The 25,570-nt window shown below is 45.1% G+C and overlaps 1 protein-coding gene across 2 annotated transcripts in view; it reads left to right on the top strand.

The window, feature by feature from the left end:
- LOC139234141 (casein kinase I) overlaps window positions 1-25,570 on the top strand; it is a 174,283-nt gene that overhangs the window by 136,710 nt on the left and 12,003 nt on the right. For both annotated transcript variants that reach the window (XM_070865116.1, XM_070865117.1), the window contains 2 exons: window positions 487-585; window positions 7,662-7,768. In XM_070865116.1, coding sequence (XP_070721217.1) covers window positions 487-585; window positions 7,662-7,768 — 206 coding nt within the window. The remainder of the gene's footprint in view (window positions 1-486; window positions 586-7,661; window positions 7,769-25,570) is intronic.

Below are 25,570 nucleotides of genomic sequence, written 5' to 3'. Positions count from 1 at the left end.
GAGATTTACTTTGCGGTTGATGCATCTCCTGTCTCTAGAACACACAGCGACGCTAAACTAGGAAGCTCTTGAGAATAACAACTTGTATTTATATAGCGCCTTTAACGTAGTGAAACGTCCCAAGGCGCTTCACAGGAGTATTATGAGATATAAAATTTGACACCGAGCCACATAAGTAGAAGTTAGCGCAGGTGTAGGTCACAGAGGTAGGTTTTAAGGAGCGTCTTGAAGGAGGAAAGAGGCGGAGAAGTTTAGGCAGGGAGTTCTAGAGCTCACTGCTGCCGGGTCCTTGAGCAGTGATGTAGCAAGCCACAGGGAGGGGAGATCGAGCAGGAGATGGCAGATATGAGCCCACGCAGTTTCAAAATATACATTCGATTGAACGAGGTGTCTGTCGGCTCACATTCGCGGCTTAAAGAAGGATTGTGTGTGTGGTGTGGATTATTTTGGTCTGGCCCTAATGGGCCTTTGCTTTCTGTTCCACAGCCCACGCCGGTTGGTTCCAGTCACACGGATCAGGGAGTCAACAGAGAGAGCCAGGTGCTCCGAGAAAAAGCCACACAGCAACAGCCACTCCGAAACCAGGTGGGTGCAAGGATTGCCGGCAGTCCAGTCCGGTTTGTTTCTGTCTTTTGGCTCTTTGGCCCCTGCCTGTCGGGGCACAGTGACCATTCAGAAGCTAGATTTACTGAATTTACTCAAAATGGTGTAAAAGGTTTAAAACATTAACCTGTCTTTATGAATAAAATAGTGCTGGAACCCACTTTTATTAAAGGGAGGGGGAAATGTGCTTTTATTAAGTATTCCCCACACAACCCTTCCACCTCTTGGGACATATCGCCGTTTCCTCCCCCCCCCCACCCCCCCCCCCCCCCCCAATTTAATGGGGATCTGCCATTTCTGATCTTCCCTTCCTATGGTGTGTCTCTCAGCCAATGACAGTTACAGAGATGGGGAAATGCGATGGGTCAGCATAACTTCAGGCCCTCGACGTCAGTCGGGTAGCACTGAACAGTTGAAGTCGGTCATGGTTCACTTCACGACTGGCACTGATTCCCACCCTCACCATTTAGAGCCAGACCCTACACTAACTCACCGCTTTCCTTATCGAGCCATTTATTGACCCACCCCCACCCCCCGTAACTTGTCGTGAGCAGAGAAGCTCCTCCAGAGAGTCGGAATGGCAGATCTCCGTGTCATTCTGGCACAGGTGAAATCCACAATAAGCAAAAATGCTTTTTTATTTTGCCGTCTTCTCCTGAATGGAACTTTGAACCTGCCGCACCGTTTCACGGTTGAACGCTGCGATGTATGAACTGATTAATCACTTGTTACTCTGGTGCGCTATTAGGTATGTTGGTAATCACGGCTGTTTTCAAAAAGGATTTTGGTCCCAAGTTGACATGTATTACAATTTTATCTATTTGGCTCAAAATTTCAAGAACACACGTCCAAAACTGACCTTTCCATAAACGCCCATTAGTTTGGGATCCATCAGCCCACACTTGTGCCGCACTTTGCTTTCTTCATCCCCTTTCGCTGTCTCGTCTTTTCCCTGCGGTGCAGTTTGTTCTGGGAAGTGAAAAGATTCCTCCACATGCTTCTGACATTAGTGACACTATCTGCACACCTATTGATGGAAGACGTGTGACTTATGTCCTCTTGTCTGCCTCGTGTTATGAGGTGGTGGTGGGTAAATTCTCTCCGCCATAACTTCGGAATCCCCATCAATGTGTGCAGCCTGGGTTTATGCCACTGGAGCCCCAAGGGAGTTCACCCCTGGGTCCCTGCTGCGGTGACAAAACCCTCTTGCAATCCACTGCGGGATTGTGCTGTGCTATCCTTAATGTGCCACACTTTATATTAAAAAATATATATATATATATATATTCCTTTTCATTTTCTTCAAAATATATAGCGGCAAACCTATGTCTCATGGCATACCTAAGAACGACACCATTTGTGCTTTGCTAACCAGTTTATTAATCCCTAATAACTAACTTTTTGTTTCACTGCTTTGTTTGGGCCTGCTGTGCTGCATGGAGCCCACCTTTTGCCACCCTTCCCCCCCACCCTGTGTTGTAACCAATGAGTAGACAGGAGGAGCTGATCGCAGAGGAGCATGGGAAATTCAGCCAAACCGGCAGCAAAATCCTTCCTACCTGACCTCCCAGCTGGCGTCTGACAGACACGGGGGCTCAGTCCAGGTATAAAATCTTCTTGTCTGATTGGTTGCCGGAGGGAGATTTGCCGTTCAGAGTCAAAACCCGTCCACGTAGCTGTGTGTCTCTCAATAGCCCAGAACGGGGTTGTCCCACGCTGCTGCATTTGTGGGGCAGATTTGCGTCAGGTTTCTAAGGGTTGTCTATACTGGGGGGTGGAGACTAACCTTCCAGAAAATTGTAAATTGCAGTTCCAGGGCAGGCAAGTTGATTCCACTAAACCTTGAATTATTCTCCGTGTCTTATGGGAGTACCAAGGGAAAAAAGGAAAGTGAGACAGATGCATTTTTGAATGTCCTGTGGTCTTTCATGACCACAGGACATCCCAAAGGGCTCTGTGGCCAGTGATATACTTTTGGAGTGCAGTCACTGTTGTAATTGAGGAAACACGGCAGCCAGTTTGAGCACAGCAAGATCCCACAGTAGTGTGATGATGACCAGATAATTTGCTTTTGGTGTTGTTGATTGAGGGATAAATATTGGCCAGGACACCGGGGAGAACTCTCCTGCTGCTCTTCCAAATAGTGCCGTGGGATCTTTTATATCCACCTGAGAGAGCAGAAGGGGCCTCGGTTTAATGTCCCATCTGAAAGACGGCATCTCAGACAGTGCAGCTCTCCCTCAGCACTGCACTGGAGTGTCAGCCTAGATTTATGTGCTCGAGTCTATGAAATGGGACTTGAACCCACAACCTTCTGACTCTGCGTCAATAGCCAAACAGTATGACTGTCAGCAGTCCTCTCTCGGATGCAGAGGTAACTACAGGCGAGAAAAAGAGGACAGGGAGCTGGTAAGACATGCTAATAAGGGCATGTGTCCTAAAAAGAATGAATAGTATGAGAAAGCACTATTTGTGTAACTGCATGAAGGTACGATTATCCTGGAGCGCACCTTCCATTAGATTTTCTAACGTACTAACAAGAACCTAACGCTTTACTGATCACTTGGCACAAATCCTCCTCGTGCCAATCTATTGCTTTCTGTTGGTGCTCCAAACCACTACTCTGCCCTCTTAATAAAGTGAATGCTAAATAAAGCACAGGTACCTTTAAATCACCTCGGACAAGGCATTCAGTTTAAGAATAAGGTACAGATCCGTGAGCCTATTGTTTTTCAAGACGCCGTTATTGGAAGAATCAGCAACAGCCAACAATTGTGTGAAACAGAGGAGTTGCCAATGTAGTGCACGGGGCAAGTGTGCTGTGTGCTTTGGGAATCCCTTTGTGTATTTGGGCAATAGTGCCTGCCTTTCTTCAGAGGTGTGCCCAATAAATACATGTGGTGAGCATTTAGATCCCATAAGGAAGAATGTTTGATGTATTTGCAAATCATTTCTACCATGGTCCGATGGGGAAATGGGCGTTTCTGATCTTGCTGCATTCTATTTTTCAGGCTGCACTCTTTATTAAAAATTAATTCCTGGGATGTGGGCATCGCTGGCAAAGCCAGCATTTATTGCCCATCCCTAATTGCCCTTGAGAAGGTGGTGGTGAGCTGCCGCCTTGAACCGCTGCAGTCCGTGTGGTGAAGGTGCTCCCACAATGCTGTTAGGGGAAGGAGTTCCAGGATTGTGACCCAGCGACGATGAAGGAACGGTCGATATATTTCTAAGTCAGGGTGGTCTGTAACTTGGAGGTGATGGTGCTCCCATGCGCCTGCTGCCCTTGTCCTTCTAGGTGCTAGAGGTCGTGGGTTTTCCCTTCCAGCACTTTACAGGTGTCCCTATTGTTGACTGAACAGAGCAGGATTGGCAGTAACCGTGGAATTTCATGCTGGCTGTCCCTGAACGGCATGTCGACCACAAGTGTGTGCCAGTGCGAGTTCACTGGGTCAACTTCTTTATCTTTTGAGAGGATGGAGGACCTAATAAACAATTAGCAAAACTACCGCCCATGGAGCAGCATTGAAAGTCCATAAAGATGTCTGTAAATGGGTCAACATTCCCTATAAAACTGAGAAGGATGCCCTGCATATACTGGTGGCTATCTGAAAATGGGATTGGGAATTAAGCCAAGTTCAACAGTTAAGCATTCTCCATAATGCCAAATGTTTCATACTTTTTTCCGACAGCAGATATCCTTTTGAGACTTACTTCATCAGCTTTAGGAGAATTTTTTTTTTGATTAGCTCCGTCTTAATGTAACAATAGGAAAGTTGAGTAGAATTCCCTCAGGAAGCCCTTTCAGTATCGTATGTATTTATAAGAAAGAAAGAACTTGTATTCATACAGTGCCTTTCATGTGCTCAGAACGTCCCAAAGTACGTCATTGCCAATTAAATACTTTTGAGGTATAGTCACTGTTGTAATATTGTGCTCTGCAAACTCCCACAAACAGCAATGTGATAATGACCAGTTAATCTGTTTTTTTTGTGATGTTAGTTGAGGGATAAATATTGTCCAGGACACAGAGAGATACTCTTCGAAATAGTGGCGTGCGATCTTAAGCACACCTGAGAGAGCAGACGGCACCTCCGACAGTACAACGCTCCCTCAGTGCTACCTTGGAGCGTCAGCGTGCATTATCTGCTTAGATCCTTGGCGGGAATGTGATCATTGAGCCACGGCTGGCACCTGAAGGATGTATATAGCATCATATTAGGATATAACGCCAGCTTGGCACAATGAAGATTGTCCCTGTGCCTAAATGAGCAAGTACTGGCAGTCAAGCACCAAATCGGCAGGATATTGGCGTTCTATTTGCCGCTATAAGTCAAGCAGGTCAAGGCTTTCCAAAAGTCAATAGTAGACCCAATGCTGCCATTGCTTTCCTGCCACTAAGACTGTTGTGATGAAAGCGAACTCAGTGATGACCGGAAATAAAGAATGCCTCAAACCCTACCCTTTGTGCCCACAAAGAAATTGAAGCAGCTTTTGGAGTATGTATCGGCAGCATGACTCCACTAAATTAGGATTCAAATATTCTTTTCAACAACTGTGTGTACACAGTAGCCAGCATATATGCAGTTTCTATAAGATTGTTTTTTAAATAATTTCCCCAGTTTTCTATCCAGATGGGAGAGGGGTGCAAGAGATTGAGACACTTGGGTTGACGAAACCGGCAGCCCATTTGTTTTCGCTCCCGATTTCGTCCTTCCTTCCACTGGTGAAACGCCCACAGTGCGAAGGAGGACATCGTTGCCACCGTGACAAGACTCCAGATGTGAGATCTGCTTTCAGAAGCAGCTCCATCCCGCAACTGGAGTCCTGCAAGCATTCGGCTCAGTTTTAGACACGGTCTCTTCAAGCTGACATTAATTTTCTGCCGTTCCTAGGTCTGAATATTGGCAATCCCACTGTGACTGGGGACCCGCATTAACTTAATGTAACAATAAGAAAGTTGAGAAGAATTCCCTCAGCAAGTCCTTTCAGTATCGTATGTATTTATAAGAAAGAAATAACTTGTATTTATACAGTGACTTTCATGTGCTCAGAACATCCCAAAGTGCGTCATTGCCAATTAAATACTTTTGAGATCTAGGCCCCAAGTTTCCACATGATTTGCTCCTGATTTTTAGGAGCAACTGGTGTAGAACGGAGTATCTTAGAAATCGGAATTCTCCACATTTAGTTTGCTCCAGTTCTAGTCAGATAGAACAGTTTCACTTTGGAACAGAATTTTTTTTTTCAAAAGGGGGCGTGTCTGGCCACTTATGCCTGATTTCAAAGTTTCGTGAGTGAAAACTTACTCCAAACTAACTTAGAATGGAGTAAGTGAAGATTTTTGTATGCTCGAAAAAACCTTGTCTACACTTTAGAAAATCAGGCGTAGGTTACAAATTAGGCGTAGGGAACGAGGTGGGGGGGGAAGGGAAGTCATTAAATTCTACAATCAATCCTTAGTTATACTTATAAATATTATACAAATAAATCTAACCTGAATAAAAATTTATAAGCAAAGAAAAGATTTAAAAAACCATGTTCCTACCTGTGTGAAAGTGCTTCAGGGCAGGCCTTTCATGTTGGAGACAGGCAGCGGTGTAGCGTCAGTGTCTCGACGGCAGCGGCAGCAAGCTTCGAGCTGAGCTGCAGTGCTTGAGGTAGGCCTTCATTCTCTTCGTGGCTGGCCGCGAAGAAGCAGCACCGGACGGACCCGAGGCCATTCAGCCATGAGATAGCGGCGTCAGTGGCTGGCCGGCAGCCGAAGAATCAGCGGACCGATGTGAGGCCATTCGGCCATGAGATAGCAGCGGTGTCAGTGGCTGGCCGGCAGCCGAAGAATCAACGCAGGACACACGCAGCTCATTAAGGTTCTTGAGGCCTTTCGGCCCCGCTTTAGGGGCGGCGTCAGTGGCTGGCCGGCAGCCAAAGAATCAGCAGCGGACGGACGTGAGGCCATTCGGCCATAGGATATCAGCGGTGTCGGTGGCTGGCTGGCAGCTGAAGAATCAACACCTGACACACGCAGCTCTTTATGGTGCTTGAGGCCATTCGGCCACGCTTTAGGGACGGTGTCAGTGGCTGGCCGGCAGCTGAAGATACAGCAGCAGCCTTCGAGCTGTGAGGGGGACTGAGGCCATTTGGACAGGGAGAGGCAGCCACATCGACAGTTTTATATTTAAATTTGCAGAATGGGTGCTGCATTGTCCACACCACGTATTATTGCAAAGTTGAATTGGCACTCTTATTTCTCCAAACACACAGTCCTTAATTTGCATGCACCAATGCAGCACCGGTTCTGCAAGTTTAGCAGTGAAAAGCTGAACTCACTGATTTCAGCAGGTGATTTATTCAGCAGTGCTGCTAAAAGCACTCCCTCACACACAGAAATATCAAAAAAAATTAAATTACAAGCCTTTGCAGGGGTCCAAGAAACAAATCGTCACTTTTTCTGCAGTATTTTAAAAAATGGCCGAGTGCCAATGTTTGTGTGAGACTGCGCGCACGCTCCAACGCGCACGCGCAGGGTTGCCGGCACCACGAAGGCTAATTTAAATTGTACCCACCCCCTGATGCTTAGAAAATCGACGCGAGTGTTGGGCTCCGCCCCCTGCTGCGAAGAGCACGCCGACATCGAGCTCCAAGGAGCTCGAGAATATCGGATTTTTTTTTAGGCGCAGTTTTCGGCATGAAAAACAGGCGCCCAGCTCGGAGGTGCGCCGTTTTCGCCGCGGCACGAAACTTGGGGCCATAGTCACTGTTGTAATGTTGCACACAGCAAGCTCCCACAAACAGCAATGTGATAATGACCAGTTACTCTTTTTTTTTTTTAGTGATGTTAGTTGAGGGATAAATATTGTCCGGGACATATGAAACTCTGATTGTGTGCATTATCTTGGGAAGGAGGGAATGATTGGGTTGGGGCCACGGGGGGGGTGAAGAGGGAGAGAAGAGCTGACTTAACAATGTCCGTAGAATAAATCGCAGTAGTGTTGGCACTCTTGCTGTGGGCAGTGTGATCTGTACCCGTGTAAAGTTTTTATCCCCATCCATCTTGACAGGTGGTCAGCTCAACCAATGGCGAGCTCAACGCCGACGACCCAACAGCGGCACACTCCAGTGCACCAATCGCAGCCCTGCCAGAGGTGGACGTTACCGAGGATACCAAGTATGTGCCCTTATGACGCATTGTGCAACCTCATGCTTGGTGAGTGCTCCACCTTGCACCATCCATTACCTTTCGTTGGTTGTTGCAGTCTGAGTGTGCGCGCACTCAACTTTAGAATATTCTACAAAAGGTCCCAGAATTCAGAGACTCAACTGTGAGTGGAGTTTTAAGCAGCTTGAAGTTTTCTCTTCAGTTCATGTTATCATATTTGAAAATTGAGAGAAAATTTTAATTGGTCATTTTTCTAAACGCTAATTTTCCATTTCTCTTTTTCCCCCCCACTCTTCTCCCCTTCCCCCCCCCCCCCCCAGCCCCACCTATTTCCCACCTGCCCCCAGCAACACTTGGTTACGAAAGAGACTAATGAAGCCCCACTTCAGTTGACTAAAAGGCCAAATTTGAACTTGCTTCCTGGTAGAAGAAGTGCATCAATAGGACTTCTTGATCGGCGAACCATTGCTGAAAATTTCCTCTTCACAATTCAGCAAAGGAATGGGGAAAACACCCTGAATCTCAGCATTGCCAACACTGGCCACTTCTATAAGCTAGCTGGCAACCATAGTCATTTGCGGGTGATCTATCTTTTTGGGATGGATTCTGAAAGTGTGGAGCATTAACCTTCATTGAAATGTATCTGGCTGATTACTGCATGCAGACTATAATTTACGTGGATGGAACAGCAGTTTCCCTTGATCCTTTTAACCCTTTCACTGTCTCAATTGGTTAATGGAGCTCTACCCTATTGGTTCTTCTTTTAATGATTTTAATCTAGTATTGGGTGCTTGTTCTGATTGGAGCATCATTGGTGGAAAAGATTCTGAATAACTCAGACTGAGCAGAGATTACGATGACTAAAGATGCTGCCACCTTCAACACGGAAGCTGCAGTATTGTTCATCAGGAATCAGAAAAGAGGCTGTCATCTTAGGCTTTTGTTTCTAATGGCTAATTTTCATCAAGAATTTCTTGTAAATGCTAACTCTAGTAATTCAAGGAATCAAGGCAGCTGAATGATTAGCATCGAAGAACGTCTGACAAAATGGGGTTCTGGATGGCAAAATGGCTCCATGCTAATTTGGGGCCCTTATTCTAGAGTTGACTGAATTCAGCTATTGTGGTGGTTGGGGGGTGGGGGCAGATGGGAAATGAGCTTTTGAAAACCATGCATTTTACCAACATAAACAATGTGCGTTCAAACAAAAAAAAAGTGATTAAATCAAGTTGATCTCTGAAGTGTTAAGTTAACTCAGATTAAGTTTGTTGGTGTCCCATGTACATGGTTAAAAAGTGTCATTTTCACCTGTTATTGCCAATCATTGTGTATAGGCACGGAGGAGGCAACCTGTTAACAACATGTACGTATTAGTATGTGCCAGTGAAAGGGTTAATGATTCCTGCATTTCCATCATTTTCTCCTGATCCGCTTACACTGGCATGAAGGCGTAACAATCTCGACGTGCCTCTGCCTTGAAGGAGATTACATTGTCTACACTGCAGTTGACCTTTTTGCTGTAGTTGACTCTTAACCGCTAACCCGGTCAGATCATGTTTGCCCTTTACTATCTGCATTTTAAACTGGTTTGTTCTAGACCTTCCCAATACCCTCTTTCCCATTTCCCTCCCCCACCCTGCTCTCAGAACATAGGTTAGAAATTTGATCAATGAAGATTGCATTGGTCCATGAGCACCAGACTGATTGCTGGGATGGGGGGATTGTCCTATGAGGAGAGATTGAGTAGACTAGGCCTATATTCTCTCGAGTTTAGAAGAATGAGAGGTGATCTCATTGAAACATTCAAAATTCTTACAGGGCTTGACAGAGTAGATGCAGGGAGGAGGTTTCCCCCTGGCCGTGGAGTCCAGAACCAGGGGTCACAGTCTCAGAATAAGGGGTCGGCCATTTAGGACTGAGATGAAGAGAAACTTCTTCACTCAGAGGGTGATGAATCTTTAGAGTTCTCTGCCCCAGAGGGCTGTGGTGGCTCAGTCTCTGAGTATATTCAAGACACAGATCGATAGAATTTTGGACACTAAGGGAATCGAGGGATATGGGGATAGTGCGGGAAAGTGGAGTTGAGGTTGAAGATCAGCCATGATATTAAATGGCGGAGCAGGCTCGAGGGGCCGAATGGCCTATTCCTGCTCCTATTTATGTTCTTACGAGCAGTGTGTACTTAATGGCACCAATCAAATGCTGCAGTTAGGTAAAAAGGGAGAGAGACAATAGCAAAGTGCAGGAGAGGGTTACCATGGCAATGCCACTTCATGCTTTGGAGCAAGGAGTTACGGTTGTAAAACATCCAACTGAAAGAGTGAACTCAGTCCAAGCTCTGTGGGTGTAGAAGGGATGTCCGACCAGTGCTTGGTGATCTCTGGTAAAAGGAACTCGAAGCCATTAAAATGATTCTTATAAATATCGATGTAGCTGGGTGTTTCCCGGCAACAGTGTCCAGTGGGGAGGACCATTTTTGTGAGTATGACTTTGATGCAGGTTGCTGTGTGCCGAACTAAATGCATAGCCAAGTTGCTTGACGTACTCCTTTGGAACAGCAGCCGTGGCAATGCTGAGGGAAGAGGAAGTCGATGAGCACAATTCAGATACAGGGCCGTCTTGAACATCAAATGATTTGATGGAATAAAGCATCTTTGAAGGCTGTATAAAATTTGATGCTAAAAGCTTTTTTTGAATCCCCCCCCCTTGTTAGTCTGTGCAAAAAAATATAACTACCAGTTAATAGGGAACGTTTCATCATCCTGTGGGGAATAATCAATGTAGGACAATGAAGAATGTTTAGCTTAGATTCTCATTAAGTTAGCTGCAGTGGTTAAAGCATTTGAGACAAACACCTGAAGGGTGGGACAGGCCAATTCAGAGTGCAACTGTTTAATCAAAATGGCCTCTGCCATGAATGTCCATGTGATCTGGTCACGTGACTGGTTCCATTCATTTTCTGAGTTTGCAGGACATTTTACATCTGCTAGTTTACAAACGGCTTGTCACTTGTCCAGCTTCTGTATTTTAATTGGCTGACTTTCCATGTCCAGGGATTTTGTTCAGTTAAATCTGTTTTTGCTTCTCCTGTGCGTCCTTTCCTTGACTCGCTCTTTGCTTCCCTCATTCCATCCCGGCAACTCAATCCTCGCTCTCCTCGGCAGCCCTCTTGCACTACAGCTATATCTCCCTCCCTCCCCACCCCAACCATTTGAGTCGTGTGCATGATGAGCCTAATGGGGCTTTCTCCTTGGATTAATCTGTTGTCTTTTCTCTTTAAACTCTTTGTAGCTGCGTCAAAGTGCTCAACATGTGGTGAGTCTCTCTCTTTGGTCAGGGAAAGAGGGAGCGGACCAGGCTAGAATAATTGAAACCAAAAAAAAAAAATGACACATCTATCCACTTGGATAGCTGTTGTGCGAAGCAGTTTTTAGGCCAAACTACCATGAAAATGTGAACCGGTTCATTAACCTATCTTTAAATTTGCGGTACAGATTGCATTAGCAACAGAAGGCAAGTCTATCCTTTTTGGGCTTTTAATAAAATATTTTAAAATTTAAGTAGCTTCGAGACTTGACCTTTTGAGACAAAGCAGTTTTCTTCCAGCCAGATGTGCGTCTGCCATTAAAACCTTTGCCCATGGCCCCGATTCAGCTTCTGATCTTGCAGTTGGAGACTGCTCCAAATTATGCTCTGAGTGCAGGCACTTGTATGGAGCTTGTATCTCACGTCCCCCAGAAACTGCCCCCAGCTCAGCTCCCAATACAATACAGGCACTGGTGAAGGTTGATCCATTCAGTGCCCAATACCATTGACGTTCCTGTGGCCACCACTTCAAACTTGTCTCTTGATCGGAGACGATGCCGAGAATCTCCTGACTCGTGTTCTCCACAGTTGCCCCAGCAGTCCTAATGCTGGGCCAGTCTGCAAAAAATAATGGGTTCTCCAACAAATAGCAAAACCCCTGCATTTACCTACCAGATTAATATGATATTTGAAGTAAATGGAGTTTAACAAACTACAAATGGTCATTCAAGATGGTCGAGTATTGATTTTGCTTCCTGCCCAGCTTCTTGTTAGTAAATTGTCTCTTAAGCGAGGACATAGCCTTGACGGCCCATTTCTCCTGCAAAAGGCACACATTTGTCCTGTTGAATCTCGTGGCCACAAAGCTGCCCTTTAGTGTTTTTTAGTCAATGTAGCAGTCATGATAATTCAGGGCTAAGAATCAGGAGAGATTGTAGCAATGGTCCATAGCCTTCAGTTAGTCTGCTTTTACTAAATATGGGGATTCTGCCCCACATCTCCCCTTTCCAATATTAACATCATATTGCTTTGTATGTTGTAGCCACAAACAATTCTTTTTCCAGCTGTTCCTACGAACTTGGGCATGAACAACAACTTGTATTTATGTAGCGCCTTTAATGTAGTGAAACCTCCCAAAGCACTTCGCAGGAGTGTTAGATGATAAAAATGTGACACCGGGCCACATAAGTAGAAATTAGCGTAGTTGACCAAAAGCTTAGTCAAAGAGATATGCTTTAAGGAGCGTCTTGAGGGAGGTAGAAAGGCGGAGAGGTTTAGACGGAATTCCAGAGCTTGGGGCCCAGTCAACAGAAGGCACGGCCACCAATGGTTAAGCGATTATAATCAGGGATGCTCAGGAAGGCAGAATTAGAGGAGCGCAGACATCTCTGGGGAGGTTGTGAGGCTGGAGGAGATTAGAGATAGGGAGGGGCGAGGCCAAAATAAGGATGACGTTTCAAATCACTAAGCAGAGAAGCTTTTGAACTATGACTCTATATTTTATAAAGAAATCATGCTTGACTTTGACACATGGAGCATAAAAGTTTAATAATATATCAATTTGATAATTCATTGTGTTGGAATAGAAAGTTTTCATCTGCTATCTTGTCAGGATATAGATTTTATGTTTTTGTTCCTTGACACTGTGGCAATTTTTAGGTCATATGTTCCTAGCCCTACAACTGTGAAATGGGTTAATGTGCGAAATTTGTGAAACACCTTCCTCGAAACAAATATTCCCTCCACTTCTGCGCACAGGACCTGTGTGTGCAGCTATGCTTTGTGTATGTGCGCAAGCAATATACGTGCACTTATGGGCTGTCTCATCCATTTCTAAACTTGTGATAAAGAGCAGCATATAATACAAGACAAGTGTCATGTTCTTTAAAAGCTGCAAATCGGGTGGCACCAAGTGTTTCAAGTACTGATGTGCTCAGTGTCATGGAGCCGTAATGTCAATCCTGTTCACGATGGTCCTGACCCGAGCCATGCCAAGATACAGTCTGCTGGATGGAAGGAAATCCAAGCGGATAGAATGAGTCTTGACTAATCCATAGTGCCTCCTGGTTGCTGGCCAGAGAGATCATTAGCAATGATCTGGGAGCATGCCATCTTACTCCTCAGCAGCAGACCGAGTATGTCCGTGGGATTGAAGATGAGATATAATTTGGAAAGGAAAGAAAAATTGCATACATAGACAGGAACAAAAACAAATCAAAGTGCTGATACTACTGATTTAGAATATGAAACATAAATTATTCAAATCGAAAAGGGCTTTGAGCCCAGCCACTTCATTCCTTCCAAAAGCCATGTGCCTTCTGGGTTATCACGGAATATGTTTAATCGCCTGGGAAATATTTTGCAAAGGGAACAGAGTGAAATTCTTGAATTTCTGCCCAAATTAACTTCTCTGGTTGCTTTCCTTGGTATAACATTTTCGCGGCTGCTCAGCTCAAGAACCTTGAATAGTTGATCCTCTGGACCTGTACCAGCTCCAAGGGACTATTCTCAATGGTTCTGGTCCAACCAATGCAAAAGCAGCCAACACATCCCCAGCAATGGTTTCTTATCTCTTCCTCACACCATTACCTTCAAGGTTCTGCATCTATCTGTCTATCTTCTGCTGGGCAACAGTGACATCATTCACCGACATGGGTCAACTTTCACATGTGAACTGATGATACCCAGCTGTCTATCGCCACCACATTACAGGAAAGATGTGACTGCACTGGAGAGGGTACAGAAGAGATTTACGAAGATGTTGCCTGGACTGGAGAATTTTAGCTGTGAGGAAAAATTGGATAGGCTGGGTTTGGTTTCTTTGGAACAGAGGAGACTGAGGGGAGACCTTATTAAGGTGTATAAAATTATGAGGGGCCTAGATAGTGGATAGGAAGGACCTATTTCCATTGCAGAGGGGTCAACAACCAGGGGGCATAGATTTAGAGTAATTGGTAGGAGGTTTAGAGGGAATTTAAGGGGAAATTTCTTCACCCAGAAGGTGGTGGGGGTCTGGAACTCATTGCCTGAAAGAGTGATAGAGGCAGAAACCCTCATCACATTTAAAAAGTACTTGGATGTGCACTGAAGTGCCGTAAGCTCCAGGGCAACGGACCAAGAGCTGAAAGTTGGCTGGATGGCTTTGTCGGCCGGCGCGGACCCGATGGGCCGAAATGGCCTCCTTCCGTGCTGTAAATCTTTATGATTCTATATGTCTGGATCCCTTGACTCTCCTTATCTGACAGCAAGTCGTGGATGAGTCAAAACTTCCTCCAGCTTAACACGGGAAGACCGAAACTATTGTCTACCGTCTCCATCACAAACTAAGGCTGAAGCAGACATTTAGCAATCTTAGTATTAATAATAATAACTTTTATTTATATAGTGCCTTTAACGTAGTGAAACATCCCAAAGCGCTTCATAAGTGTTACAAGACAAAACAGATAAATTTGACATCGAGCCACAAAAGAAGAAATTGCAGCAGGTGACCAAAAACTTGTTTAAAGAGGTAGGTTTTAAATAAGAACATAAGCAATAGGAGCAGGAGTAGGCTATACGGCCCCTTGAGCCTGCTGCGCCATTTTATATGATCTTGGCTGATCCAATCATGGACTCGGGTCCACTTCCCTGTCAGCTCCCCTTATCGGTTAAGAAACTGTCTGTCTATGTCTTAAATTTATTCAATGTCCCAGCTTCGACAGCTCTCTGAGGCAGCGAATTCCACACATTTACAACCCTCTGAGAAAATAAATTTCTCCTCATCTCAGTTTTAAATGGGCCCTCTAGTTCTAGTCTCTCCCATCAATGAAAACATTCTCTCTGCATCCATCTTGTCAAGCCCCTTCATAATCTTATACATTTTGATAAGATTACCTCTCAATCTTCTGAATTCCAATGAGTAGAGGCCCAACCTATTCAACCTTTCCTCATAGGTCAACCCCCTCATCTCTGGAATCAACCTTGTGAACCTTCTCTGAACTGCCTCCAAAGCAAGTATATCCTTTCGTAAATATGGAAACCAAAACTGCATACAGTATTCCAGGTGTGGCCTCACCAATATCCTGTATAACTGTAGCAAGACTCCCCTACTTTTATACTCCATCCCCTTTGCAATAAAGGCCAAGATATCATTGGCCTTCCTGATCACTTGCTGTACCTGCATACTAACCTTTTGTGTTTCATGCACAAATACCCCCAGGTCCCACTGTACTGCAGCATTTTGCAATCTTTCTCCATTTAAATAATAACTTGCTCTTTGATTTTTTTTTCTGCCAAAGTGCATGACGTCACACTTTCCAACATTATACTACATCTGCCAAATTTTTGCCCACTCACTTAGGCTGTCTTATGTCCTTTTGCAGATTTTTTGTGTCCTCCTCACACATTGCTTTTCCTCCCAACTTTGTATCGTCATAAAACTTGGCTATGTTACACTCTGTCCAAGTCGTTAATATAGATTGTAAATAGTTGGGGTCCCAGCACTGATCCCTGCGGCACCCCACTAATTACTGATGCCAACCCAAGAATGAGCCATTTATCCCGAGTCTCTGTGTTCTGTTCGTTAGCCAATCCTCTATCCATGCTAATATATTATCCCCAATCCCATGAACTTTTATCTTGTGCAGTAACCTTTTATGTGGCACCTTGTCAAATGCCTTCTGGAAGTCTAAATACACCACATCCACTGGTTCCCCTTTATCCACCCTGTTCCTTACATCCTCAAAGAATTCCAGCAAATTTGTCAAACATGACTTCCCCATCATAAATCCATGCTGGCTCTGCCTGACCGAATTATGCTTTTCCAAATGTCCTGCTACTGCTTCTTTAATAATGGACTCCAACATTTTTCCAACCACAGATGTTAGGCTAACTGGTCTATAGTTTCCTACTTTTTGTCTGCCTCCTTTTTTAAAGAGCGTCTTAAAGAAGGAAAGAGTGACGGAGAGGTCTAGAGAGGGGGTTCCAGAGCTTAGGGCCCAAACAGTTGTTGAAGGCGTGGCCATCAATGGTTAAGCAGTTATAATGAGGGATGTTCAGGAGGCCAGAATTTGAGGAGTGCAGACATCTTGTGGGGTGGTGAGGCTGAAAAAGATTAGAGATGGGGAGGAGCGAGGCCACGGAGGGATTTGTAAACAAGGATGAGAATTTTGACATCAAGGCGTTGTTTAACCGGGGAGCCAGTGTAGATCAGCGAGCACAGGAGTGATGTGTGATCGTGACTTGGTGCGAGTTAGTACACTGAGTTTGGGATGACCTTAAGTTTATGTAGTGTAGAATGTGGAAGGCCAGTCAGGAGTGAGTTGGAGTAGTCATGTCTAGAGGTAACAAAGGCATGGATGAGGGTTTCAGCAGCAGAAGAGCTGAGGCAGCGGGGGAGGCAGGAAATGATAGAGGTGGAATAAGGCAGTTTTAGTTATGCCGTGGATATGTGGCCGGAAACTCAATTTGCGGTCAAATATGACACCTAGGTTGCGAACAGTCTTGTTCACCCTCAGATTGATGCTAGGGAGAGGGATGGAGTCAGTGGTTAGAGAACGCAGTTTGTGGCAGGGACCAAAGATAATGGCTTTGGTCTTCCCAATATTGGAGAAAATTTCTGCTCATCCAGTACTGGATGTCGGACAAGCAATCTGACAATTTAGATATCAAGCAGCGGTCGAGAAAGTGGTGGAGAGGTAGAGCTGGGTGCCGTCAGCGTACATCAGGAAACTGACTCCGTGTTTTCGGATGATGTCGCCAAGGGGCAGCATATATGAGAAATAAGAGGAGGCCAAGGAGAGATCCTTGGGGGACACCAGAGGTAACGATGCAGGAGTGAGAAGAGAAGCCATTGCAGGAGATTTTCTGGCTATGATTAGATAGATAAGAATGGAACCAGGCGAGTGCAGTCCTACCTATCTGGATGTTGGCGTTGGAGGAGGATGGAGTGATCAACTGTGTCAAAGGCTGAAGACGGGTCCAGAAAGACAAGCAAGGATAGTTTACCTTGGTCACACTCTCAAAGGATGTAATTTGTGACTTTGAGAGCTGTTTTGGTACTGTGGCAGGGGCGAAAACCAGATTGAAGGGATTCAAACATTGAATTCATGGAAAGATGGTCACTGATTTGGAGGTGACAACACGTTCAAGTACTTTGGACAGGAAAGGGAAATGGGGTGATAGCTAGCAAACAAAGCGGGGTCAAGGGTTGTGTTTTTTTCGAGGAGAGGGGAACAGTACCTGAGGAGAGAACCATTAACAATGTCGGCCAGCATGGGAGCCAGAAGTTGGGTGGTCGGCAGTTTAGTGGGAATAGGGTCAAGGGAGTAGGAAGTGGGGCTCATGGACAAGATGAGCTTGGAGAGATCAAGAGGGGAGATCAGAGAGGAACTAGAGAAAGATGTGAGTTTAGGGCTAGGGCAGGTGGGAGCGTCAGATAAGGTTTGGCTCTGTGGGCTAGATGAAGGAAGGGAACTCGCAGAGGCAGCTGATCAGATGGTCTCAATCTTTGAGACAAAGCAGTCCATGAACTCCTCACACTTGTTGGTGTGGTGGAGACCGGGGAGAGGGGTTTAAGGTGACGGTTAGCAGTAGAGAATAGTAGCCGGGGGGTATTTATTTGCAATCTAGAATGATCCTGGAATAGTGAGCAGTCTTTGTAATGTTTTATGTGTTCGAGCCAGATCTGGAGATGAATGGCTAAACCAGTTGTCCGCCACATCCATTCAAGTCTGCGCCCTTTTGACTTGAGGGAGCGAAGATGAGGGTTGTACCAGGGGCATCGGCCAGCGTGGGAGAGAGTAATCTTTTTAATAGGACTTAGAGCGAGGGTGTGGTTGAGCAGAAATGTCATTATTAAATGAGGACCAACGGTTGGACAGTTTTGAGTTGATTAGTGCAGTAGTGAGAGTTTGGAGAGTGTTTTTTCCAGTGGAGGACGCAGAAGGAAGTGGCTTTGGATTGTGGAAGGGGATTTGGGACGAGAGCGATACAAGGAATTGGTCAGAGATGGCTTTATCTTTAATTGATATGGTTAGAATAACGAGGCCACGAGAGATTGTAAGGTCAAGGGGGTGGCCGTGAATATGGGATTTGATGTGATGTCAAATATAAGCTTGAAACCTTACCTTCTAACCACCACATAACCGCTTCTGTCCACCGGTGCAGCCTGTCTCTGCCCTGACCTCAGCCCCTCCCCTAATGAAACTCTTAAGTCTGGAACTAACAACGGCATACATAACGAATCCACTATTCTCCTTGCTGACCTCTCATCCTCCACCCTCTATGAACTTCAACTTGCACAAACTGTGCCCCACACATATCCTGACGTCCAGTTCTGCTTGGCCACTACTCCCATCCTTGCTGACCTACACTTGTAGGTCACTCGCCCAATGTATTCTATATTCTCCGCTCCTCTTGGCATTTAAAACATTTGTGTCATTTCTCCTCTTGACTTTTTTCACAACTGAAAGCACATCTAGTTCTGGGAGTCTTGATTGCTAACATACAGCTCCAAATCCCAGAACCATTCTTGTTCCTCCCTGAACACCCCCAACACCAGTCTATCACTGTGCACCCAAAGTTTCTCTCAACAGTCCAGATGTGGCCTCACCCGTTCCTAGAATGTGCATGGCACTGACAAAGCTGTGCTCGTTTCCCAGCCTTAGTTACCCTGAGAAGATGGTGGCGGCCCTTCTAGTTTTTAACGACTGACTGGTTACTTCGGTGGTCAACCGTGTCATATAGGACTGGAGTCACATGTAGGCTAGCCTGAGTCGAGGTGGAAGGTTCCCTTCCCTGAAGGACATGAGAGAACCAGTTGGGTTTTTAGGACAATCCAGTAGCTTTTTATGTTAATTTGTTCTGGTGCCAGATTTAATTGGATTCGCTTTCGCTTATGCCATGGGATTTTGAATTCAACATCTGGGTTGCTATTCCAGGACCATAACTACTGCACACGTTTAGAATTATTTATTTTGACTTATCCTAACTTTGATATCAACCTTGTTCTATATCATTCACGTTACATTACCTGAGGGAATAGCTCTCGCATGCAGAATATCCTTTTCCTTAATCTCTGGAGGATCATATCTTTCTATGGAAAGATTAGCTAGACGAGTCAAATGGCTTCCCTCATTGTACTTTGTGATCTTTGCTAATGGATATTCTTTATTGATGTATATACCCATATTTTGCATTTGCTTTCCATTATACAGATTGTTGCATTTATCCAGATTAAAATGTGACTGTGTCCTATCCCCATGCATTTAATTAGTCATTGATACACGAGAATTCTATTACTCCCCTTTATAGCCAGGCCATATAACTTGTCATCAGATTTCATAGAAGGTTCCTTCTCCATGTTGTGCATTAATAGTTAAAACAGTATAGATCCTGAACAATTTCCTGTGGAGTTTCACTAATTACTGCCCCCAACCATTTCATCTGGTGCCATTCTATCACTAGGATGGTTCCCAATTCAGTAAGACAGTATGGAACTGATTCTTTTTGCGATATTTGCACACGTAGCTAGTCCTGATCAAATGATTTTTAGCTTGAAATTAAGCACTTTATGCTGTGCTAATGTTTCTGATCCTCGCCATTTAATCAGGCATTAGCTGGTCTAAGGTAACCCATGCTATGTTCTGCTCACTGCCGCTGTTTAAAAATTAGTTTGGATTAAAGGGAATCAGATGTTTTCGTGTTGATCGTGTGACACTCGAGGGCCCTGGCAAAAGGACGCCACCCTGTCTCAGCTCATCTGCTGCTGAAACCCTCATCCATGCCATTGTTATCTCCTTGATTTGACTATTTCAACGCACTCCTGGCTGGCCTCCCATCTTCCAACCTCCATAAACTTAAGCTCATCCAAAGCTCGGCCGCCTGTGTCCTAACTCACACCAAATCCCGTTTACCCATCACCCCTGTGATCACTGACCTACAATGGTTCTCGATTAAGCAACACATCCCTGATTTTAATCAGTCCACCATTGGTGACTGGGCCTTCAGCTGCCTGGGCCACAAGTTCTGGAACTCCCTCCCTAAACCTCTCCGTCTCTCTACCCCTTTTTGTTCCTTTAAGAAAGACTTAAGAAAAACGTACATTTATATCGTGCCTTTCACAACCACTGGACATCTCAAAGCGCTTTACAGTCAATTAAGTCCTTTTGGAGTGTAGTCAGTGTTGTAATGTGGGAAACGCGGCAGCCAATTTGCACACAGTAAGCTCCCACAAACAGCAATGTGATAATGCCCAGATAATCTGTTTTTGTTATGTTGATTGAGGGATAAATATTGGTCAGGACACCGGGGATAACTCCCTTGCTCTTCTTTGAAATAGTGCCATGGGATCTTTTACGCCCACCTCAGAGAGAATAAAAGTCTCATTCGAAAGACGGCACCTCCGACAGTGCAGCCCTCCCTCAGCACTGCACTGGAGTGTCAGTCTAGATTTACGTCCTCAAGTCCCTGGAGTAAAGACCCTCTTTAAAACCTGCCAAGCTTTAGGCCATCTGCCCTAATATCTCCTTATGTGGCTCAAAGAATTGTAAGAGTTCAGTGGATTGTGTAACGCAGTGAATCGCCGGGTTTGAACAGCAGCAGATGCAAAACTCAAATGTGGAATTTCAGTAGAGTGTAGAAATCCAATACAAAGCATCAAACCAGCCAGATCTATATTTCTATTGTACACAGAACATTTGAAACCTACAGTATTATCACTCTGGTACATTGACAATTTTTAATCTTTTTAAAAAAAAAAAACCCTAAATGGGACTTGTCCTTTGAGTCTCCAGGATCAACTCATCACTTCACGTAATCACTAACAACTTTGCTTGTTGATTATTACCAAAGCCTGTATAAACTAATCACTGATTTATTTTTAACTTGTCACCACTGTAAATGAAATGTGTACAGTGCCGTCTCTTGTAGAACACCAAGAGTAGAAAGAGAATATTGAATTTCCAGGAAATTACCGTTGCTATTCTGGTGCCATTTAGAATGTGGCGTTAATAATGCCTTTCCCGATACATTAGTTATGCATCAAGGCTTACTTTGAGTTAACATCAGTTTTTCTAGTGAATGGCTGACAAGCAAATCTCTTAAATGAAAGCTAAAACCAGGCATCTAATTGTGAATGGGCACAGAATGCTTGCCTGATGCTCATAACCCAAGAAAACTAAGACATCTGAGAGTCCCTAAAGGACACAAGCGCTCAGTAAAGCCGATTCTGCAGGTAATGAGATAGCTTCCAGATGTTTGTTCCGTTGGTAATGAAATACTTTCCAGATGTTTCCCCCTCTTCCCCACCCCGGCACTTGGGAGAAAGGTCACCACCTTTAACGTGCATCGTAATTATGGAGCTTTCAATGCTTTGTGAAAGAATAGCATCAGAAAACAGCGGGTCTGGGAAATATTGACTTTTGAAGTCTCGGGAATACTCCCAACTGACACAGTGCAGCATCTCCCAAATTTTAAAATGGATTTCGCTGTCGGCTGCACTCCGTTTATATGCAGCTAATTGGGTCAGAGACAAACAAGTAGTCTATATCTCTTAACTTTACAAATACTGAAACAGCAGAAAGTGCACCACCCTGTTAGATACAACAACAACTTGTATTTATATAGCACCTTTAATGTAATGAATCATCCCAAGGCACTTCACAGGAGTATTATGCAATAAAAATTTGACACCGAGCCGCGTAAGTAGAAATTAGCGCAGGTGACCAAAAGCTTGGTCAAAGAGAGAGGTTTTAAGGAGCGTCTTGAAGGAGGAAAGAGAGGCGGAGAGGTTTAGGCAGGGAGTTCCAGAGCTTGGGGCCTAGGCAACAGAAGGCACTGCCACCAATGGTTGAGCGATTATAATCAGGGATGCACAGGAGGGCAGAATTAGAGGAGCGCAGCTATCTCTGGAGGGGGGGGCGGTGGGGGAGGAGGAGATGGCTGGAGTAGATTACATAGATAGGGAGGGGCGAGGCCATGGAGGGATTTGAAAATAAGGGTGAGAAATAGTGAATGAGAGAATATACAGAATAACAGGGTCACTAGGTACTGAATAAAACAAAATCACAACGGGTATAACATTTGTATAATTTATAGATAGATCATGTGTTGTGTTTAGTGCTGAGAGGACCATGTTATTGATGTCAAGAAAGATTGGCCAGCACCCTCCCCACTATATTGGATGTGAACTTGTGTTCAGACTTGGTAATCACATCCAATCTATGTGGGAGGGAAGGAGTAGCAAAGGAAACTGGAAACCTGGTAGATTTGTGAATCCTCGAGGAAGCTTAAGGGCCTCTATCCAGTAAGTCACTTCAGTGTTGTGCAAATGCTTGGAAAAACTGCGACATACAGAATGGATTCCTTACAGAGGGCCCCGCACTACAACCTGTAGGATCAAACCTTCCTCGCAAACAGTGGACAACCATCAACCACCTCAGAACTGGTCACGGTCGATACTGCCACCTTCACCATAGGCGGAAGATTAAAGCCTCCCCCTCATGTGAATGTGGAGCTCCTAATCAGACCCTGGAGCACATCATCGAGTATTGCCCTCAGAGGGAATTAAGGCAGCCTATCCACGCTGTTACACCGGAAGCTTTGGCCTGGATATCCAACTTGGATATTGACGTTTGATTTGCTTTGCTACTACATATGGAAGAAAAGAAGGGTGCTGTGCAAAGCTGAAATCTGCCCAGCGATAGAATAGTGCAGAACCCATTCCTCCCCCCGCTCCCCCCCCAAAAAAAGAAACCAAACCAGAAAATGCGAGAGAAACGAGGTTAGTATAAGAACATAAGAAATAGGAGCGGGAATAGGCTATTTGGCCCCTCGAGCCTGCTCCGCCATTCAATAAGATCATGGCTGATCTGATCCTGGACTCAACTCCACTTCCCTGCCCACTCCCCATAACCCTTCACTCCCTTTTCGTTCAAAAATCTGTTTATCTCCGCCATAAATATATTCAATGACCCAACCTCCACAGCTCTCGGGGGCAGAGAATTCCAAAGATTCACGACCCTCTGAGAGAAGAAATTCCTCCTCATCTGTGGAAAGAACAAATAAGGTGCCGTTTCAAGTGTAATGCTTCATCAGAACCGGAAAAATGAACAAGCATTTAAATAATCGGAACAAAGTACTGGGGAGAAAAAGGAAAATGATTATTGGTGAACTGCTTCAGAGAATAAGCGGCGATGGTGGAGACAATCTTTGCATCCGATGGATGGGAAGAAGCATGGCTGAAATAAGAGAAGCAAGGGACCATGTGAGTAGCTGAGGCTGTGGGCAGTAAATAGATCTGAAAGTGAAATAGGAGAAGCTAACACAAGGTGGGGCCTAACAGGCTGAAGAGAAATAAAATAGCAGGCCCACAAAGGCCACAATGTCAGCCTTGGTGTTCTGAGCAAGAGTCTTTGCCCCAAGTGCCAATGTGCTCGGGGTATTATCACCCTATTTACCAAGTGCAGAGTAATCCCTAGGCTCGGGATCATGTAGTGAAATGACCCATCATGTGGTCCTGCCACAGAGTTGGGAAGCTGTGGCTGTGTTGTCTGCCCTCTGTAGGGTTATGACTGCACCACCAAAAATTGTTAGTTGGGTTGATGCGGGAAACTGAGAACCTACTGCATATATACTTCAGCATTCAGCAGAAAGCCTGCACCAAGTACCACTGCTGCAGCTCCGCAAACATTCTGTGTGGCAGAAATTCAAGAGTGTCATCACCTGTCACTTGCCGGTCAGGGTTGTTGGAGCGTGCATTACCAGTCTCTGACCCTGCCCCTGGCCCGTTGACAATCCAAGTGCCAAGTCTTTGTTTCCCACAGGGGTTGAATTTGCGAGAAGCTAAAAACGGAAAATGCAGGAAACACTCAGCAGGCCAAGTAGCATATGTAGAGAGAGCGCAAAAGTCAATGATTCTGGTGTAGACCCTTTCCCAGTTCAGAGGAAGGGGTTCATAACCGAAACCTCGACACTTGTTCTTTCTGCAGGTACTGCCTGGCCCACTGAGTATTTCCAGCACTTCGTGTCTTGTTTCAGATTTACAGCATCTGCAGTTGTTCGCTTTTTGTTTAAAATTTGAAGAAAATCTATCTTGTTGTTTGCTGATATTTAAAAAAAATGATAGTTGGGTACTATGTCCAGAGTCCTGCCGAGAATACTGGGCTGATATCTGGATGGGTACCCACATCCACTGGGAATAGGATGGTGATTTCCCCCTCCCCCCCCCCCCACACACACCCTCACCCACAACCATCATATCGAGCCAGTTCTGCTGGTGGGGGGATGAGTCAGGCTAACAACCTTACACGTAAATAGAGACGTTGTTATGGAAACACAGATCGTGATCTGCTTGGTGTAAAGCAGTGGAAGAAATGGGCTGTCTCACGTGGACTTAGGCACGGAAGGGAAGGCGACGATGCTCAGGATTCAGAATATGCAGCACTGTGCGGTACTGTACACAGAGCAAAGACTTGCATTTATATAGCGCCTTTCAAAACCACCGGACGTCTCAAAGTGCTTTACAGCCAATGAATACTTTTGGAGTGTAGTCACTGTTGCAATGTGGGAAACGTGGCAGCCAATTTGCGCACAGCAAGCTCCCACAAACAGCAATGTGATAATGACCACACAATCTTTTTTTTGTTATGTTGATTGAGGGATAAATATTGGCCAGGGCACCGGGGATAACTCCCCTGCACTTCTTCAAAATAGTGCCATGGGATCTTTTACGTGCACCTGAGAGAGCAGAGGGGCCTCGGTTTAATGATTCATCCAAAAGGCGGCACCTCTGACAGTGCAGCGCTCCCTCAGCACTGCACTGGGAGTGTCAGCCTGGATTTATGTGCTCAAGACCCTGGAACCCCCACAACCTTCTGACTCCAAGGTGAGAGTGCTACCCAATGAGCCACAGCTGGCACCTTTCGGAAACTTTAGCCACTGGGCTTCACAGGTACTGACAAAGCAGATAGCTGCATTGTAACTGGTCACTGGAACAAACAACCTATAATGTGAAAGAAATTTACAATCCATAATGTACACTGGTAAATGGCACACTTTAGCTGTCACTATATGGCATGCCACAGAAGTCCTAGTTGTATTACAAGAATATTTAGTTGCACGCAGTGTAAAGGACTGCTATCGTTTTATTTCAGTGCCTCAGTGTAGTGGCATTTTGTCATGTTCAATTTAGCTAAATGCTAGAATCCCTTTGTGTGCAGTAGTTTGGGCCATAGACAAAAAGTGCCCTTGGGTGCTACAACTTCACAAAGGCAGCAACTGCACTGCTGCAATAGGCACAGTGTATGGGGGAATGAGGCCACAGCGGAGAGGAAGAACTGGTAATGAATAAAACAAAATCACTGCAGCAAATAGAGACAGAATGGGGAAGCTTGCTCGGAAATGATGGTAATTTTCATGCTGACTTGACCGGGCCAATAATGATGCCAAGACTGCCCAGGATTCTGATCACAACCGTGACACTTTACTGGCTACACGCCCTTCAAACATTGAACTACTTGACAAACG

Source organism: Pristiophorus japonicus, chromosome 21 (assembly GCF_044704955.1).
Source record: "Pristiophorus japonicus isolate sPriJap1 chromosome 21, sPriJap1.hap1, whole genome shotgun sequence".
Taxonomy (NCBI): domain Eukaryota; kingdom Metazoa; phylum Chordata; class Chondrichthyes; family Pristiophoridae; genus Pristiophorus; species Pristiophorus japonicus.
The sequence above is the reverse complement of the archived record's forward strand: the minus strand, read 5'-3'. Positions and strand labels throughout refer to the sequence as shown.